Raw genomic sequence first — 18,919 nt, forward strand, 5'->3', positions numbered from 1 at the left:
GGATCCCGACTTTAATGTTGGGATCCACCCAGATACCTGACTGTCAGCTGGTTCAGCCTCTCAGTGCACTGCTGAGAGCCTGAGCAAGCCATCCTGCCCCTCCACAGCCCAGAGCTCTTGTGAGCTCTGAAGAGGCACTGCAGAGAGCCGGTGTCTGACAGTCACCTTTTCTCTGCTCACTGAAAACCAAGCGATCAGTGAAATCAGTGACACAGCAGTGACTGCTCATAGGGCATAGTGAATGCATTACAGCATTCAAGGAAGTAAATGTGTGGAGATATACACAAGGTAAGTTTACAAACTTCAAGTTCATTTCAACATCATCTCCATCCTCCCTCTGTATGTGACCTGTAAACCCTTGACCTCCTGATCTTACTTTGTATGACCTGTACATTTAATAGGGGAATTTATCAAAACTGAGGCAGATTCTGGAGCAGCTGTACATGCCAACCAATCATCTTCTACCTTGTTCACTTAAGCTTTAAAAATGAAAGATCGTAGCTGATTGGTTGCCATACACAGAAAATGTGAGGCTTTTTTTTCCTCCAAATTTTGTTGGTCTTTAGTTAAAAAATAGTGGTTATTAAGTATAACCAAAAGTAATCTGTATCTGTTTTAAAAAAAAAAAAAAAAAGAAAGATCTAGGCTGTACATGGGGTTCCAACATCTACCCACATTGAGATTATGTTCTACCCTTCCCCTTTGCATTACTTTAACTGTTGTGAGAACATCGATGGGCAGTAGGGGTCTGTCATTTGACAGTTGTGTGATGGAGATGGATTTTAGGGCTGGACAATATTAATCTATATTGGATTGAACCTTTAGTTGTATACTATATTCCCATTCACTAAGAATGAACTATTGAATATTTAATTTATTTTACTTTATTTTCATCAATTTGATTGTATCTGTTATTGTAATTGTGGTACTGCTTTGTTAAATAGATTTATATAGTTTTTTTTCCCATTTTAGTTTAGATCTCACTTTGGTCCATCAGGTATTTCCCAGTCTAAGGATGATGGGAGCACCCCAGTTGTAATTTCTGCTACTACATCTGGACCGAGTATATTATCCTCACAGAAGCTGGTAATGATTCACTTGCACTATTAATCTTCTGCTTCAGATATCTTATATGATATAAAGCCAGATTCCTGTTATAGTCCTGAAGTATTCTGCCCTCGGTAGTAAATATATCTGCAGGTTCTATTCACCCTCCAATTTATGACCACGTCCCACCTCCCAGTGTGGAATCCATCTTTCTTACCCCTTTTATTAAAAACACCAGTTCATACATCTGCCCCTGTGTGACCAGAATTGTGGAGGAAGGTGCTGAAGAGTATCAGAATAGTTCTCCACTCTTCACTCTTGATGGGGGGGAAAGTGTTTTAGAAATGTGGTCTTAGGTGTAACTCTGGCCATTCCTTCTGTGGGGATTTTGAAAACTAGTAGACACTTTATTAAAAGCTGGAAAACCTCTTTATTATTGTAAATGTAATAATTTTCTAACCAAAAAAAAACCTGCACTCGCTATGGCGCCATCATCTGAATAACTTTAGATTGGTGTAGCTATTTTTTTTTTCTTCCTACAGTTTAGTTACTGTCAGATAGTAATCTCCCGCTGTACGTTCATCACTCTGGTGTCATATTTGCACTCTGCCCTTTCTTTGCTCATCCACAACCTGCTGTCTGTTATGTGACTGTGGCTGTGCATTTCATGAATAGGTAAGTGTAGATGGAGATAATGACATGACGCCAGCCCCGATGTCTATCACACTTTCAATGTTGGTATCGGCGGGGTGGAGGTGTACTATCCAGCACAACCACAGCAAAAACTTTTAGCTGTATGAAGAAAAGAAACAAGGAATTACAACATGGGGGAAGCAACCATCTACAAATCTCTTTTTAAACCATTTAAATGATGGCGCCAATATTTCAGCTTTAAAGAATTGTTCTGTGACCGAAAAGATTATGTAAAGGTACAGGAAGGAATGTTGTAAGAATTTTGTCATGTAGGGGATGTTAACTCATGTGACATTTTTAATGAGCATCAAGTTTGCCTCCATCACCCTCAAAATTTGTCAGGAAGCCTTGAAACCCTTATGAATATTTTTGCTGTGATTAGGCAATAAATAGATTGTTTCAGCTGTGATGCATTTCTTTGTATTGTGATTTTATCAGTTGTAGACATCTTGTTGTTAATAGCTTAACATGCTGGAAAGTAAACATTACTTTTACGCTGACACAATGTGACACACACATGGAGCAATATGTTATGTGTAGGTCTGCAGGGGTTATGTACATAGTAAGTAGAGGGTGCAGGGAGAATTCCGCTCTAGGGAAAAGATTGTGATTATTTTTTTTCTTTTTTATATTGTCATGTACACAGTAATACTAGCAGATGAATCCTTGATTAAATAAAATTCTATTGACATGATTATATCGCACTTGCTGTAGAAATTTGGACTAAATGTCAGATTTTGGTCCCCTCCTGATCCTTTGTGAATAGCTGTAAAATAAAATAATAAATACCTAACTTTTTTTTTTTCATTCTTTGTGTTCTATTACAAATAAAGCTATTTATTGCTTTGTAGTGGAAATTGTAGCATTGCTGTTCTGACATACCATGTAAATATGACATTGTATGGTTTTATTTTTCAGCCAATGACAAGAGTTGTAACATCAGCACAGCAGAAAGCTGGAAGGACTATAACAGCCCGAGTGACTGCACGCTCAGATCTAACACAGAAGATCAGTAAGACTGGGACCAACATCACCTCTATGGGGGTGTCCCCACCAATGAGCTCCATTGTGGTTGAGAAACATCATCCGGTTACTCAGGTAATCTGATTTGTAGATACTTTTACATGGAGAAATTATCACTTGATCTGATAAGGATTATGCAAGCTTTCACAATGGTCTGTCTATAGTGTGCTAAAACAATCACAAAATAAGGATACCCTGTCACATGAGCAAACCGATTTCCCAACAAGACAGCAATCCTTTCTGGTCAGATGATTGCTGGTGCCAAATTCTCACAGAGAGGGTCACAGAGAGGGAGGGGATGCTGTCATGTCTGTCTGTGGCCATCTACAGTCTTGAGCACTTTAGTCTCTAGTAGTGTTTATCCAGCACAGCTAATGCAGAACTCCAGAGAGAGACGTTTTACAAATTTTGGGGAATGGTTACCTCTGCTGAGGTGTATGCCAAGTAAAGCTGGGTACACATGGGCTGAAAATTGGCCAGAAACAGTTGGTTTGGCAGGAACCTGTTTACAGTTCTCTGTCCATCAGAAGCTGGTCTCACAACGAATAGTCATGCTAGAAAACCAGCGTCCGATCAGCGCTGGCAGCCAATGGATGCCAGCACTGATCAGTGTATTCTGGCAGGGGGGCAATTCCACTGTCAGAGCACAATAGCACAGCAGGGGAGATCACCACAGCAACATGTCTTGCATTAGTATGCTGATCAGCCTTCTAGGTTGAATGAAAAAAAATTCTCAGGTGTACCCTACATAAGGATCTTTGCATTTTCATTTAAATGTATACTTTCATTCCTGCCAAATGGTACAGCTCTCATTATACTCTTGGACCTCTGCAGATGTAGGAACTGTGGCTTTCAGATTCAGAACTACTACAGTGGAAATCTGCTCCTTTTGGCTGTTCACAGAATTCTTGAGATGGTGGTGATTGAATATATTTTTGCATATATTTGCACCACGATGTGTGTGTGAACACAGCTCTGACAGCATGCTAATAATAAATATTAGATAAAGATCCATATCTTGCTTTTAATATGATTTAATGTCCTAATAAAGTGCAGTTTTTTTCTTTATACAAATATAAGTTAACGCTATGGGGGGATGTACTAAAACTGGAGAGTGCAAAATCTGGTGCAACTCTGCATAGAAACCAACCAGCTTCCAGGTTTTATTGGCAAAGCCTAATTGAACAAGCTGAAGATAGAAGCTGATTGGCTGCCATGCACAGATGATCCAGATTCTGAGTGCACCCAAATATGTATATGTTGATGCTAGTGAAATAATTGTGAAGTTACTGTATCTGGGGGATTTTTGTGCTTCTATAAGTGTTTTGGAAGCTTAGACTGTTATTTTGTTTGAGCCAGCTTGACCATGCCTCAAATGACTTTAATATATTTATTTTTAAGAATGTTTTTGGTTTTTTTAAAGCAAACTATCGCTCAGGCCACAGCAGCAAAATACCCCCGTTCAACGTTACAGAGTTCCAGCTCCATGAGTGGCAGAGGCACTGGGCATAGCACACGAGTATCCCAAGTTCACGGCAGTGTCCATTCCATAAAAGTCGTTGACTGATCTACTTCAGCCACAGCTCAATGAGAGCGAAACAAATCTTAGGGCCTATCTAGCAGAATGATATCCTAATTCCCAAGTGATATTAGATTTGATTAAATGGATCAACCATTCCTCTGTTTTATATATTTCTATACCTGTCTTACTGCTTGCAGTGATGAAGAGTGCCTTAAATTTATTGTATAATATTTATCACCAATTTATTTTTATGTTTACAAAATGTTCTTTTTGCCAAACTAAATAGAACTGTTAAAAGGAAACCTGTCAAGATACAGTTAAAGTGGTAGTAAACTTGAGAATGGAAAAAAAAAAACTTTTCACCTGCAAGGCAATGTCATAATGTGCTGGTATGCATCGCATACCAGCACCTTAGGTGAAACTTGCCTTACAATGAAGCCCTCTAGCAGCACGCGGTCACCACTCACGGGCCTTCCATCTTCACTCGGTCCTTCTTCTGGGTTTGTGGGCTCCGGTGGCCTGAATGGTCGAGCAGCGATGAAGTCACTCCCGCACATGCGTGTGGGAGTCACTGTTCACGCAATATAACTCTGAAGGAACAGCACGGGTATGCCTTTCCTATAGAGCGCATGTGCCGGTGCTGCTACACATGTACATTTCATTGTGCGCACCTTATTATAGGCTTACCTGTAGGTACAAGTAAACAACAGACTTTCCTACCACTTTGAGGCTCCAACCTAGCACTGTAGGGTGTGCTATTGTCCAATCTATGGAAACTGCTTTTTCCAGGGTGGCCACATCACTGTCTGTAATGCTACTGAAATGTGGTTTGTCCTGGAACTAGCGTCTCTTCTGGAAGGTGGGAAATGGCAGCTTCTACTGCTGGACAGAAGGCTCAAGCTCAGGTGGCAAAATCAGATTCACAGTAAAACAGAATGTAGAAACAAGCCACGGCTGCATTTTATTTTAAACGCAGACATTTCAATACTGTTTTTATATCTCGGTCTTTGTATTTTTATTGTTTTATAATAAAGAATATTTTATTATGTTTTGGGCTGTCAGTGATTCAATTCATTTGTATTTAAAGCAAGTAATTTAAAAAAAAAAAGCAAATTTGTCACCACTGCAGTGTATGATCATTAAAACTTAAAGACATCCAACACCACTCCAGGTCAGTCTGCACCCCCAGCTGCACTCAACACTTTTTTAAACAAATTTTTTAATAATGATTTTTTTTTCTGCAGTGATATGGTGAGGAGCCTTCTCTTTGGTTTGCATGGATTTACTTGAAACTGTGCTAATGTCAGAATGACCACTCAAATTACCCTCCTGTAAGTGTTTTGTATTAATTTCACATGATGTCTTGATAGAATGTACCAGGCTTTTGCGGTGCATTTTCATATGATAGAATGATTGGAAAGAGGCTGCTATCCTACCCAAAGTTCTTCACACCCACATAACTCTATATATAGTGCTTCATATAGATTGCAGTGGAGGTAGAGCGAAGGGTGTAAATATTTATTTTCCCAAAATGATCAGGTGCATACATGTACAGTATAATGAAGGATTGATGAATGGAATTGAGAATTTCTACCCTGCAGTACCTCAAGATTAGATGTTACCAAACGCCTAATAAAATGTGTGTTACCCATGTTTAGGTTTTAGGCCCCATGTACACGGGACACTTCTGAACGTCTGTTTAGCCTCATTTGCATAACGCGTTTATGCACATTTGCGTTTAAAGATAAGCACAGGAGAACCTTCCAGATGCCCAGAATGTACTGTAAAGTGGTAAATTATTAACTATTTCAGACTGTTTCAGAGAAATACAGAGAGTAGAATCAGAGGCCGCAGTATGTGTTGACATTAGCTTAGGTGTGAGTTGTTCATTAACATTTCTTTTGTTTCCAAGGGTGGGAAAGGTGTCTGGTGGAGGGAGTCATTTAGGCCACCTGGCAGGGGTTCTTCCTGAGGAATTGGAGGTGTGAATGGTCATTAACATATATTTTCCAAGGGTGGGAGAGGTCTGTGAATTGGTCATTACAATGTGTGACAAGCTTGGTAGGAGCATCCTGTTTTCAATGTTTTGTCCATTTGAGTACCTTGAAAACGCTTTGCATGCTTTTTTCATGATGAAAAAAGGCTCTGGACAGCATCGGGAACTGGAAGAGTTAAAAAAAATTTCAGACGCAAACGCTTATTTAAGCTGTAAACGAAGGTGTGTACATGGACACATAGGAAAACATTAGGGAGAGTTCAGGGGCTGCTGAAAAAACACTGAACAGCTCCTAAACGTGAGTTTATCAGCTGCAGTGTACATGAGCCCTTAGCAACACATGGTGTCAGTAAGAAGCTATAGAAAACACAGCATTGTCATTTTGGGGACCCCTAAAATATAGGGAATGTAGTAATATATAAATATAGTGCATTTTCATTTTGTCACATTACCAGCATGATGATTTTTTTTTTCTACAAGAACATGCAGATAAAATACACCAAAAACCTACTTAACTGCATGTTTTACAACACAAAATCCTCAATTCACAATAGCACAAGGATGAGGATCTTTATTTTAGCCAGTTTCATAGTTAATTTGAAAAGGAAGTCCATATATTTGAACTAGATGATCTAATTTTCAGATCTCATCTCCATAACGGCTTGTTTACACTAGCAAGTACTGCTGCTCCTCCGAAAAGTGGTCCTTTGTTTGGATTGTTTTTGACATGGTGAGGAGATATGTCACCACCTCCTGTTAACTTCCTAAATGCCATAGTAAATGCAGTGGAGCCCCATGAAGCAAAGCATTGTGGCCATGGCATGTCTACACCCCTAGCCCTGCAGCTAAAGGGAGAACCATTGGGGGGGGGGCAATAGAATTGTGCCTCACCTGCGTGGTTCTATTGCCCCACCACCACGACTACTGCAAATGTAAAGGAGCCCTAACTGTGTGTTGCTATGTAAATTGACCCTGAAGTGTGAATATAGCTTTACATTCCATTAAAATGACCCAGAATTCTCAGTGACCCGGATAAGCATTGAACAATTTTCAGCAGTTACCGTAGGAGACAAAACCAGTGTCTATTCAATGGGAGAACTAAAGAAAAAAAAAATGCTGAATCACTGTACTGATAATTACTACAACTGTATTTAGTTTTGAAGAATGCTTCATATTTATATAAATTATGAAATTCATAAACACTTTTTTAAAAAAATATATATATTTTACAACAGAATAAAAAAGATGGACATATAAATTGATCGTAGACAAATTGGGAACAGATTTAAAAGGTCTACATTTTACAAATACATATCTTCAATGTCAAGCAAAACAACCAGCTCCGTCCTGCCAATAGCAATTTTGCAGACTTCTATGGGCAACAAATCCTGTTCTTGCAATCAGACACTATTGAAGCCTATCTCATGTTAGCCTTTAAATTAGAATTGTATGTAGAAGTGTCCTATGAAATCAATCATTTGTAAATTTGATCTACAGCTCAAATTGTTCATCTTTACTGGGAGCAATTGCTTCAACCACTGAACTAAAGCACAGATCACACATCTTTTACCTATTTATTCTCCCTCTTCCACTATGTAGTTGAGTGCAGGGATAACATGATAGTCCTTCTGATCAGCTTTTGAGCGATCCCATTGCATGTTGACGTGCCTTAAATTGCAGCAGGCATTGCACATTCCAGGTTTAATCTTTTAATTTGCCTCATTCTCCATGTTTGTCCAGTTTCATGAAATAATACATTTCTTAGACTGTATACCATTACTGCACTGTACTCTGAAAGTTTCTGGGGGAAAAAAATAAATGTGAAAATATCGGACATCTTTCTTTACATTTCCATTGTTATAGCAATGTTCGTAACAAAAGTAATTTGGCAAAAGAAACTGGAAAAAAAAAAAAAAGCTATAATTTAGATCAGTAACACCAGACTGACAATAGTAACTGCTGCGGACTCAATAAATATGATCATCAGAGGTCTATGTAGGTAAGAGTAAGACGAGGCAGATGATGATGATGATGATGCTGCAGCCTGAACGGTAACTTTTTTTCTTTAAGGCTAGCCATACACTATACTATTGTCTGTCCAATTTCCTTTAGCTTTACCTTCAACTATGTAGTGCAAGAGCTTGACTAATTGGATACAATTGAAAGTGTTGTTAGGTTTGACCTCCTAGTATATCGTTTTTGGTAAATCTAAACCAAAAATCTCAAGGAAATTGTATAATGTATGGCCAGCCTAAGATGGGGAATTTTTTTTCTGTTCCGTACCAATGCAGTCAGCTTCTTGCAAAGGCCAAACTAATTAAAACTACCAGGATTTTAGGTAATTGATCTCTAGAGATCTGCAGGGGAAAGGAAAGGGATGTTCAGAATTTTCCTGCAAGAACTCATTTTAGAAAGTATTACTCTTAAAGGTTGTGTAATAATTCTAGGGTAAGCTGGGACATATTTCAATTTACAAATCTCATACCGTGAAGAAATGACCATTACAGTAACCTCCTGAAATGACGGATGATGTGTGTGTGTGTGTGTGTATATATATATATATATATATATATATATATATATATATATATATATATATATATATAATGTCGCTCTCAGGAGCTCAGTAAATTCAAGCGTGGTATCGTGATCGGTTGCCACCTGTGCAATAAGTCCATCTGTGAAATGTCCTTGCTACTAAATATTCCATGCTCAACTGTTAGTGGTATTATAACAAAGTGGAAGCAACTGGGAACAACAGTAACTCAGCCACAAGAAATGACAGAGCAGGGTCAGCGCATGCTGAAGCGCACAGGGCAAAGAAGTTGCCAACTGTCTGCAGAGGAAATAGCTAAAGACCTCCAAACTTCGTGTGGCCTTCAGATTAGCACAATTATAGTGCGCAGAGAGCCTTATGGAATGGGTTTCAATGGCCAAGCGGCTGCATGCAAGCCTTATATCACCAAGTGCAATGCAAAGCATCGGATGCAGTAGTGTAAAGCATGCCAACCATTGGACTATGGAGGCGTGTTCTCTAGAGTGACGAATCACACTTCTCTTTCTGGCAATCTGGTAGATGTATCTGGGTTTGGTGGTTGCCAGGAGAACCGTACTTGCCTGACTGCATTGTGTAAAGTTTAGTGGAGGGGGGATTATGGTTCCAATGAAGGGAACTCTTAAGGCGTCAGCATATGAAAACCACTTCATTCTCCCAACATTGAGGGAACAGTTTGGGGATGGCCCCTTCCTGCTCCAACATGACTGCACACTAGTCCAGAAAGCAAGGTCCAAAATAAATGGATGAGCAAGTTTGGGGTGGAGGAACTTGACTGGCCTGCACAGAGTCCTGACCTTAACCCGATAGAACACCTTTGGGATGAAATAGAGCGGAGACTGTGAGCCAGGCCTTCTCATGCGACAATCAGTGCCTGACCTCACAAATGTGCTTCTGGAAGAATGGTCAAACATTCCCATAGACGCCCTCCTAAACCTTGTGGATGGCCTTCACAGAAGAGTTGGAGCTCTTATATCTGCAAACGGTGGGCCAGCTCAATATTGAACCCTACGGACTAAGACTGGGATGCCAAAAAGTTTGTGTTCGTGTAAAGGCAGGCGTCCCAATACTTTTGGCAATATAGTACATATACAGGCAGTCCCCAGGTTACGAACAAGATAGGTTCTGTAGGTTTGTTCTTAAAAAAATGTGCTTGTTCCATTTTACATACAAATTCAGCTTAAGTGTAACTCCAGCCAAAAAAGGTTTTAAGTTTAAATTTAAAGGTTTTGGATAGCATAGGAAAGGGTTAACTGGCCATGCAGTGAAGTAGGATTGCTGACAGGTCTGCCAGACAGTAGGTGAGCAGCAAGGTGGCCGTCTGGCAGTTTCTGGGACCAGACCAGCATGACTTCATGCTGCCTCCATTCTTAAGTACGAGTTGCATGTAAGTCAGATGTTTGTAACTCAGGTACTGCCTGTATGTAAAAATTATATATAATTGTATATTATATATGTGTATTCATCATTTTAATATAATTTATCTTGGTGTTGCTGTGGGCAGCAGCCTAAAGCAATTCACGCTAAAACATCAGTTTTCCTAGGCCACAAACTCAGCTTTCTATGACTCATTGTAAGGCTTTTCTAGACTTACAATGGAGTTTTGATTTTGCTTTGTATCATGGCTCTCTTCAAGTTCTCTTGTTGCATTGCAGTTTGAATAGGGGATATGTGTGTAAACCACTGAATGCCACATCATATGCCCATTTTATTTGTATTCAGAGGAGAGGCGACACTGCAAGAGAAGGCTGAGGAGTGGATTTGGTGGTCCAAAGGAGATACTGCCCCATTCAGAACTTGATCAGAGTGGAAGCTGCAGTCAGTGACACATGCTGGGTGTTTTGTAGCTACCTACTCATTGTTCAGCCCTGTCAAGAGAAGTCTTTCAGCATCAAAGTCTTTAGCAGCTCTGATATGGCATGTGACCAAATGTTGAGAGGTGCAAAGTAAATCAATGCTGGAAGAATGCAACACTCTATAATGTGATGTGCTTATTTGTTTTATGGCCTGGGCCACCACTATGATAGATGGCTTTACTAACCAATTGTGTGAGAGATGAGCCAGCCTTTGACACCACCAGGAATTGTTGAAGCTTGCAGGTTGGAGGGCTCTAGGTTTTGGGATCCCATGGTGCTCTAATAGCTGGAGCTATGTGTAGACCCCTCTAGTTGCCTGCACTTCATGAATCCGGCCATTTGCATTTTTTAAATGCTAGTGTAACTTCTATAAAGTATAACCTTTACAAGTAAATATAGTAGGTATATGGAAATCTATGTATTTACCAGCCATTAGGTGATGTCCTATTTGGACAAGATCTTCGTATAAAGCCTTAATTGGATTTTCTTTTTTCAGCAAAATTCCATGTAACCAGATAAGTAACATTCTGTTACCATGTTCCTTGTAACTTGCATTACCTTAGGATGGAATGAAGATAACATTACATTTTTGCATGGTAGATTAGTACCGTTTAGTTTTCATAAATCAGTATATTTTTCTTAGAGTGCAGAAAGTGTAAAATTTCTGTAAACTTTTTATTTCCACCCATGACCCCAATGAGGATTTTCCCTCACTTCCTATCCAAGTGACGCCTGTAAAAGAAATATATGAGATGAGGTCAATAAGATAGGAAAGCACAAAGTAAAAATGCAAATATACAGTTGTGCTCAAAAGTTTGCATACCCTTGGAGAATTGGTCATATACAATATGTGCCATTTTAAAGAATTAATGAGCGTGCGGGTAAAACATTTATTTAATTTTTTTTATGGGATTCATATTCAACTGTAGGTCATAACAGAATGGCACAATCCTAAAACAAAAGATGGCAACAAGTAAACAAATTAAATGTCACTTGTTCAAAAGTCTGCCTACCCTTAGTTCTTAATACTGTGGTTAACTTGTGCTGGAAGTCCAAGAGTGTCCATGTGTGGCTTTCATGCAGAAGAATGCAAACTCTCTTCCAGTATCTTCTGATAACATGCTCCATTCACCTGGCCATCAATTTCCACACGCTTCCCCATGCCTTTAGCGCTCACACACCTCCAAAACATTGGTGAGCCACCACAATGCTTCACAGTGTGAGGATGGTATTCTTGTCGATGCTGACCTCTCTTCAAACAGAGTTTATGGTTGTGAAGAACTTAGATATAAATCATGTCAAAGTGTTGTCAGGCATATTGTCACTGGGCTTTTTTGTGGCATTGACGCAGTAAAAGCTTCTTTCTTGCAACTCAGCCATGCAGTTCATTTGCTGTTAAAGTATTGTCATATTGTGCTCCTTGAAACAACCACACCGTCTTTTTCCAGAGTAGTCTATTTCTCCTGTGGGTGGCTGCAATCTTTCTTGGTCTACCTGACCTTGGCTTGGTATCAAGTGATCCCCAAATTTTCCATTTCTTAATGAGTGATTGAACAGTACAGACTGGCATATTCAAGGGTTTGGAAATCTTTTTATATCCTTTTCCATCTTTATAAAGTTCCATTACCTTATGTAGGTCTTTTGACCGTTCTTTTCTGCTTTCCATGCCTCAGTATCTGGCCTGCTCAATGCATTCACTTGAGAGTGTCATCTTCTGTGTCTGTACCAAGGCCAAACATTCCAGGGTAAACTTTTGATCAGAGCCATTTGGGTGATTTCAGGTTCTATGGTATAAAATGGAGCCAAACAACTCTGAAAGTATATGGCTTCATATGATCACTATCCTTAAATAATAAACTGTTTGTTGGCATGATCAGTCATATTTTCAATAACAATGCCACAATTTCATGATTTCTGCCAGTATATGCAAACTTTTGAGCACAATTGAAGATATTGAAAGCCTCCCCCACTCTACCAAGATTTCATTTTTTAAAGATGTAGTCACTAAAGAAAGATCTATTGCTAGGCCCTTTCTACAGAAAATTCAGAATACCTGCAAAACCAGGCGCATGGGTACGTCGAATGTATTCAATATTTGCATAATAAAAAAAAGAAATACATTTATATGAATAATAATTACATCCAATACCAGTTTAAATTATGAAATAAAACCAAACTCCAGCTGTGTTTTTTTTTTATTCCCTCTGGAAAACACTTGTCACCGCAGCAGGTAGACCTAGACAGTTCTAGTAACCTGACAGAGGTTTTCTGAAAATAAGTGTCCTTACTGGGTATATTTCCCATCACTTCCTGTCCAGAAAGGAGGTGAGGGAAAATCTACCCCAACAGGAACAGTGACCACAACAAATATCTGGCAGAGGTTCTCATTTCCTTACTCACTCTGTCCATAGATTAAAGGAAAGCTAGGCCAATTTACATACAGAATGTATTACTATTATTTTTATATCTTTTTAACAACCTCTACCAGCTCAGTAAAGCCTGGTTTCCTCAAGAATGTTTAAAGGTACACCTCCTGCCCTGGTGGTGACATGTATGGGTCAGGGTCCATCTTTACCTGTCCACTGTGCTTCAATGGCTTTCATTTGTGGCTCTGTGAAATTCCACAGCTGTGCCAGTTTCTTCCATTCATCAGACTTTAGCTGCTCATATGCCAAACTCCAAAGAGCTGAGCGGACATGGCTGGTTTGTGATGAGTGGTCTGGTTTGAATGTCACAAACTCTTCAAAGTCAGTATCTTCTGTAAGCTCCTGCTAGGAAAACAGAGCAGCAAATGAATGAGAGGAAAATCAAAAAGCAGAATGTTAATGAATTTGTCAAGACTTTTCTGAGATCAGCACACTGGGCATCCTACTATACCATCCTGCAACTGATAGGAAAGTGTAGTAATGCTTATACAGGAGAGGGCAACATGGGGTGTCCAGCCTATGCATATCACTAGGCAGATATAAAATACATACATAAGTGTTATTGAACCTACAGTATATATTGGATGCAGAACATCTAAAGAGGAGTGGGAGGGGTGAGACATAGACAACAGATGAAGGATAAGTAGGGGGGAAGAGTTTAATAGGGGTGGAAGTAGAGGGGAAAGTGTCACATGAAAGCACTTCATACAACCAGTAGGGAGTATGATTTAATTTTTGCTATAATATTGGTATAACTATTAGTTATGACATTTTGACTTCTTGCTAGCTGGGCACTGACTGGGTTTATTAATATATGATATGTAATGTCAATCTAGTATCAGTACATGTGCCTGGCATTGTGTTACAAAGTTACTGTGTTTCATTAAAGGTAAGCCTGTTTAGAAAGATACAGTAAGTTTCAAGCTGTTTGGGAACATGTTCTGCCGATTCTACAACCGGCTGAGCTGCCACCTTATTGAGAATGACCTTCTCCATCCCCTTCAGTCTGGATTTCGCCCACAACACTCCACAGAAACTGCTATACTAAAACTCACGAAAGACTTACTAACTGCAAAAAGCAATGATCACTATTCTGTACTCTTACTCTTGGACCTCTCTGCTCTGTTTGACACAGTTGACCACCCCCTTCCTCCTCAAAAAACTTTATTTTCTTGGTCTCCGTAACTGTACTCTCCATTGTTTCGAATCTTACCTATCTCACCGCACCTTCAGTGTCACTTACAACTCTACTTCCTCCTCTCCTACTCATCTTGCTCTCAGGGTCCCCCAAGGTTCTGTCCTTGGACCTCTCCTAGTCTTGATCTACACTCCTTCCTTGAGTCAACTGATAGCTTCCCATGGTTTCCAATACCATTTCTATGCTGACGACACAGACATCTATCTCTCTACTCCTCAGCTCCCCCCATCAGTTTCCTCACGTATCTCCAATTTACTAACATATCAGACTGGATGTCACACCACTTCTTAAAACTCAATCTATCCACAACTGAGCTCATAATATTTCCTCCCCCACATGCCTCTTCCCCTGATTTCTTGGTCAGGATCAATAGCACCACTATCAACCCATTCCCGGGTGCTGGGGGTAACCCTGGATTCTGAACTATCCTTTCAGGCTCACATGCAATCCCTGTCCAAATCATGTCGCCTCAACCTCTGCAACATCTCCAGAATACGCCCCTTTTTAACCAATGATAACACAATGCTCCTAATTCACTCCCTGGTTATCTCTCGCCTTGACTACTGCAACTCCCTCCTTATTGGCTTACCTATGCATAGGCTATCCCCCCCTCCAGTCCATTATGAATACTGCTGCCAGGCTCATCCACCATACCAACTGTTCAGTGTCTGCTACCCCTCTCTGCAAATCCCTCTCCTGGCTTCCACTTTCCCAATGAATAAAATTCAAAATACTAACAACTTACAAAGCCATCCACAACTCTGCCCCCAGCTACATCCCCAACCTGGTCTCAAAATATCAACCAAACCACCATCTTCGATCCTCCCAAGACCTTCTGCTCTTTAGTTCCCTCCTAGGGGAGAGGGAGGGGAGGGGAGAGGGAGGGGAGGGGAGAGGGGAGGGAGGGGAGAGGGGGGGGGAGGGAGAGAGGGGGGAGGGAGGGGAGAGGGGGGGGAGGGAGAGAGGGGGGAGAGAGGGGGAGGGGGGGAGGGAGAGAGGGGGGAGAGGGGGGGAGGGAGGGGAGAGGGAGGGGAGGGGAGAGGGGGGGGGAGGGGAGGGGAGAGAGAGAGAAAGGGGGGGAGACAGTCGACTTGCTTTAAAACTTACCTTTTCGTGGAGCTCGTGGAGAGATCAGTTAACCCCGTATAAGTTGCAAGCCGACTATCCCCACAGGATGGATCAGATCTGAAGATTGGGGAGGATAATGGATCAGACTCCGATCCATTATGCTTAATTCGCAGATCCGATCCATCCTGCGGGGATCGTCAGAGGGGGTGTTACCAAGTGTTCCGGCACCGGGTGACACCAACCCTAGGGACGCCCCTGCCTTTTAAACCCCTGACAAGTGCCAAAAACATAAGCACAATACTAGCTGATAACTACTGTATATAGGAAAGTAAAAAAAAAAAACCAATGTGTAAAAGGAAAGTAAATGAATGTGACTTTTCTGAGCGATATAGCTAACAAGCATCATCTATTAAGTGTATTTTATTGTACCATCAAGACACATACTATTCTGTACCATAGTATTCTAGTTTTATACTTCTTACCTTTCTCCATGTGTAGTATCTTTCTGCTTTAATAATCATATCAGCAATCAGGAAGTGATTGCTTCTTGCTGCTGCATCTAGGGCTGTTTTATCTCGCTGCCAGAATTGAAAATAAAAATGTCACGTAACATAAAAACATAAAGGATTCTGACATATCACCAACAGTTTGGAATTTTTGGAGCGCGACATTTCTGGGTTTTTTTGGTAATTTTTTAATACAGACATTTATTTAGCACTGACAATTTGTGCACTATATTACATTCACATCAGTCTCTAGTCTCAAGAAGCTTACAAACTTACGCCTAGTCCACACTACTAAGTGAGCTGAACGGAAAAAAAGCTGACAGCTCAGGAGGAGCTGCTGTACTATCTGATGTTAGTACAGCGATCTTACCTGCTGTGCTATTGTGTTCTGACAAGGGGGACTGGCCCCCCAGATTGAGAGCGCTGATCGGGAGCCGATCAGCAGACCTTTTTCGGTTATGCCTCTTTGACAGAAGACAGCCGAACGGCCAGCTTCTGTCAGACTGGCTGCTGACACACACACACTGACACACACTGACACACACAATGATGGACGGTTTCTATTGAACCGGCGGATGCCATCCGACATTCAGCCTGCATATAACAGGCTAAAGGCCCTTATCTCACATCCATACATACTAGGGCCAATGTAGATCCAGCATGTCTTTTGAGTGTGGGAAGAACCCCCGCAAGCACAGAGAGGACATGCAAACGCCATGCAGGCAGTGTCCTGGCTGGGACCCAAGTGCTGCAAGACAGAAGTGCTAACCACAAGCCACAGTGACCTCTCTAAGTACATATACTATGAAGTAATTCATGTTCTAAAAACATAACACAGACTGAAGTCAGGTTTCAGTCACTTGCTAACAGCTTAGAAACACCAACTATGGGTTTACATTAGAGGGCTGACAGGCTGCCTAGTACCTTCTGTCATAGTCAAAGGGGAAATAAGCTGTGCCTCTGTTGTGAAGATGTATTTTTCCACAGTGTCTATATCTACAGAGGGGAATGAAGGCGTGTTTTAAAGTTCTTTTACTGCTTGTTCAGAATATGTAAATACTTTGTTGTATATAGTTCAGACACAGGTTAACACTTGATGCCAATAAGGTAGTTTATAAATGGCATGGACTTCTGATTATAACATGCTTACAGCTTGTACAGCCACCCAATCACTCTTCTGATACTGAGAATGGGATGCAATATCTTCCCATCCCCACCACCACCATCACACCCATGCCTTTCCCATCCGCCACCCATGGTGGTGTTCAGGCTCTCCTGTTCCAGATAACCTGTAAGCATGGTAACTCACTTCAGGATGTCAAGTGTGAGGAGACTGAGGAACATTTGTTCCCCATTTTTATCTGTAATTAATAAACCCGGAAGTGCCAAAAATTTTGTTACTGCCCGTTTCAGTTCATTCTTTCCCTGTGGCCAGGGAAGCAACTATCTGAGCACCATCTGTAATTGATTAGCTGCAGCGGAGGGCAGGATTGTTATTGGGGGTCTAATAGACTCCTAAAGCCTCCATGAAGAGAACTTGCCACCTCTCCATGATACCACATAGGAGGCTTGCTAGTCCCCTTGTGATAGCAAAGATAGAGAATGAAAAAAAATTGCTAAAAATAATAGTAAAATAAATAAAAAATAATAATAAAACTTAGCACCCCGTCGCCCCCCCCCCCACACACACACACACACACATAAGCATAGAGAACACACGTGTATGTAAAGAGTGACTGTCTCACACTTGTGAGGTATTGCCATGAACGCTGGAGTAAGAGCAAAAATGCAGGTTTTAATATGTGTGTGAAAAATAAACCACCACAGACATCTGCCTCCCTCAGATTTCAACTGATTTTCTGTCATGTTTGTATTTTTGTCTGTGACCCCAGGTTGGGAGATTTTCCCTCATTTTCTGCCCTTGTGATACTGGTACAAGAAATGAAAGTGTGGTGGTCAACAGGACAGGAAACAGCAGTAAAAATTATGTCATTTTGCCTGTGTCCCTGTTGGAGAAATGTACCATTTCTTTCTTTCCAGACACGAAGTAGCGGGACATTTCTCCAACAGGGACATAGATAGCAAAAGCTTGATAAAGACTCTAACTTTATTCTATCTAAAACAAAATAAAAAATTTGGGATAGAGTTGACAAAATTACAATGCATTTAGTCTCTTCAAACTGGGTACCAAAATAGGTCAGGGGTGCCAGATTGCTAGAATTGAAAACGGATGGAAAATTCTACAAATTTCCCACTGTATGGCCATCACAAGACTCCAGTCAGCCCAAATATTTTGTCTGCTGTTTAAATTCAATTTGCTAAAATGTCTCTTTTTCATTCTCAATAAATTTGTTCAGATCTATAAACTTATGTAAGACCCAATTCAGAAATTTTCAATTTGATTTTAGTGCCATAAGTGAAAACCCCAAAACACACAGAAATGCATGGTGTCACACATTTTAGGTTGTTAAAATTAAGAAAATATGAAGTTGTAAAGTTTTGACCTAAGCTATTATTGGAAATCAGCAAAAACAGCTGGACACCTTAAAAAACATGATACAAACTACACAAAATACAGCAATATTGGATAAACCTCATGATAAATGTCTTTCAATTTGGCAGCCATTTATTTTTTAATTTATTTTATCAAAGCTTTTAAAGTACAGTCAGTTTGACATCAAAAGCATAACAAAATTTCAAGTGTTACAGCCATCACGTCATATACAAGTGTCAAATATACAAGACATACAAAAGGCTAGGCTAGCATTACACAATACCCATAGCCTCTATACTGCTTTACATAGATTATAATAGATATAACCAGAGAAAGGGGCCATAAAGCCCGGGTAAGCACAAAAACAACAATTCTGACAGAATAACACATAGGTAACGTTAGTCAGTTTCCAAGTGCCTACATATGGTGCCTTCTGAGGAGAAACAACCTCACAAAAGCAGGAAACGGTAGAGGGAAAGAAAGAAAGAAAAGGAAAGAAAGAAAGAGAAAGAAAGAAAGAAAAAGAAGAGAAGAAG

General features: G+C 40.4%; 2 protein-coding genes across 5 annotated transcripts in view; one reads left to right on the forward strand and one right to left on the reverse strand.

Moving 5' to 3' along the window:
• POC5 (POC5 centriolar protein) overlaps window positions 1-5,333 on the forward strand; it is a 69,020-nt gene extending 63,687 nt beyond the window's left edge. For 2 of the 3 annotated variants that reach the window (XM_089694229.1, XM_089694230.1), the window contains exons 11-13: window positions 973-1,086; window positions 2,659-2,838; window positions 4,187-5,333. In XM_089694229.1, the coding sequence (XP_089550355.1) occupies window positions 973-1,086; window positions 2,659-2,838; window positions 4,187-4,330 (438 nt within the window). In that variant the 3' untranslated portion in view covers window positions 4,331-5,333. The remainder of the gene's footprint in view (window positions 1-972; window positions 1,087-2,658; window positions 2,839-4,186) is intronic. The other variant, XM_089694231.1, reaches the window with a different exon arrangement.
• Window positions 5,334-7,408: 2,075 nt separating this feature from the next.
• ANKDD1B (ankyrin repeat and death domain containing 1B) overlaps window positions 7,409-18,919 on the reverse strand; it is a 64,068-nt gene continuing 52,557 nt past the window's right edge. The window contains exons 12-15 of one of the 2 annotated variants that reach the window (XM_089694232.1): window positions 15,866-15,961; window positions 13,267-13,462; window positions 11,118-11,249; window positions 7,409-8,082 (exon numbers count right to left, since the gene is read on the reverse strand). In XM_089694232.1, coding sequence (XP_089550358.1) covers window positions 8,024-8,082; window positions 11,118-11,249; window positions 13,267-13,462; window positions 15,866-15,961 — 483 coding nt within the window. In that variant the 3' untranslated portion in view covers window positions 7,409-8,023. The remainder of the gene's footprint in view (window positions 8,083-11,117; window positions 11,250-13,266; window positions 13,463-15,865; window positions 15,962-18,919) is intronic. The other variant, XM_089694233.1, reaches the window with a different exon arrangement.

This window comes from Staurois parvus, unplaced genomic scaffold (genome assembly GCF_062004578.1).
Source record: "Staurois parvus isolate SC_StPar_1 unplaced genomic scaffold, SC_StPar_1.0 ptg000656l, whole genome shotgun sequence".
NCBI classification, from domain to species: domain Eukaryota; kingdom Metazoa; phylum Chordata; class Amphibia; order Anura; family Ranidae; genus Staurois; species Staurois parvus.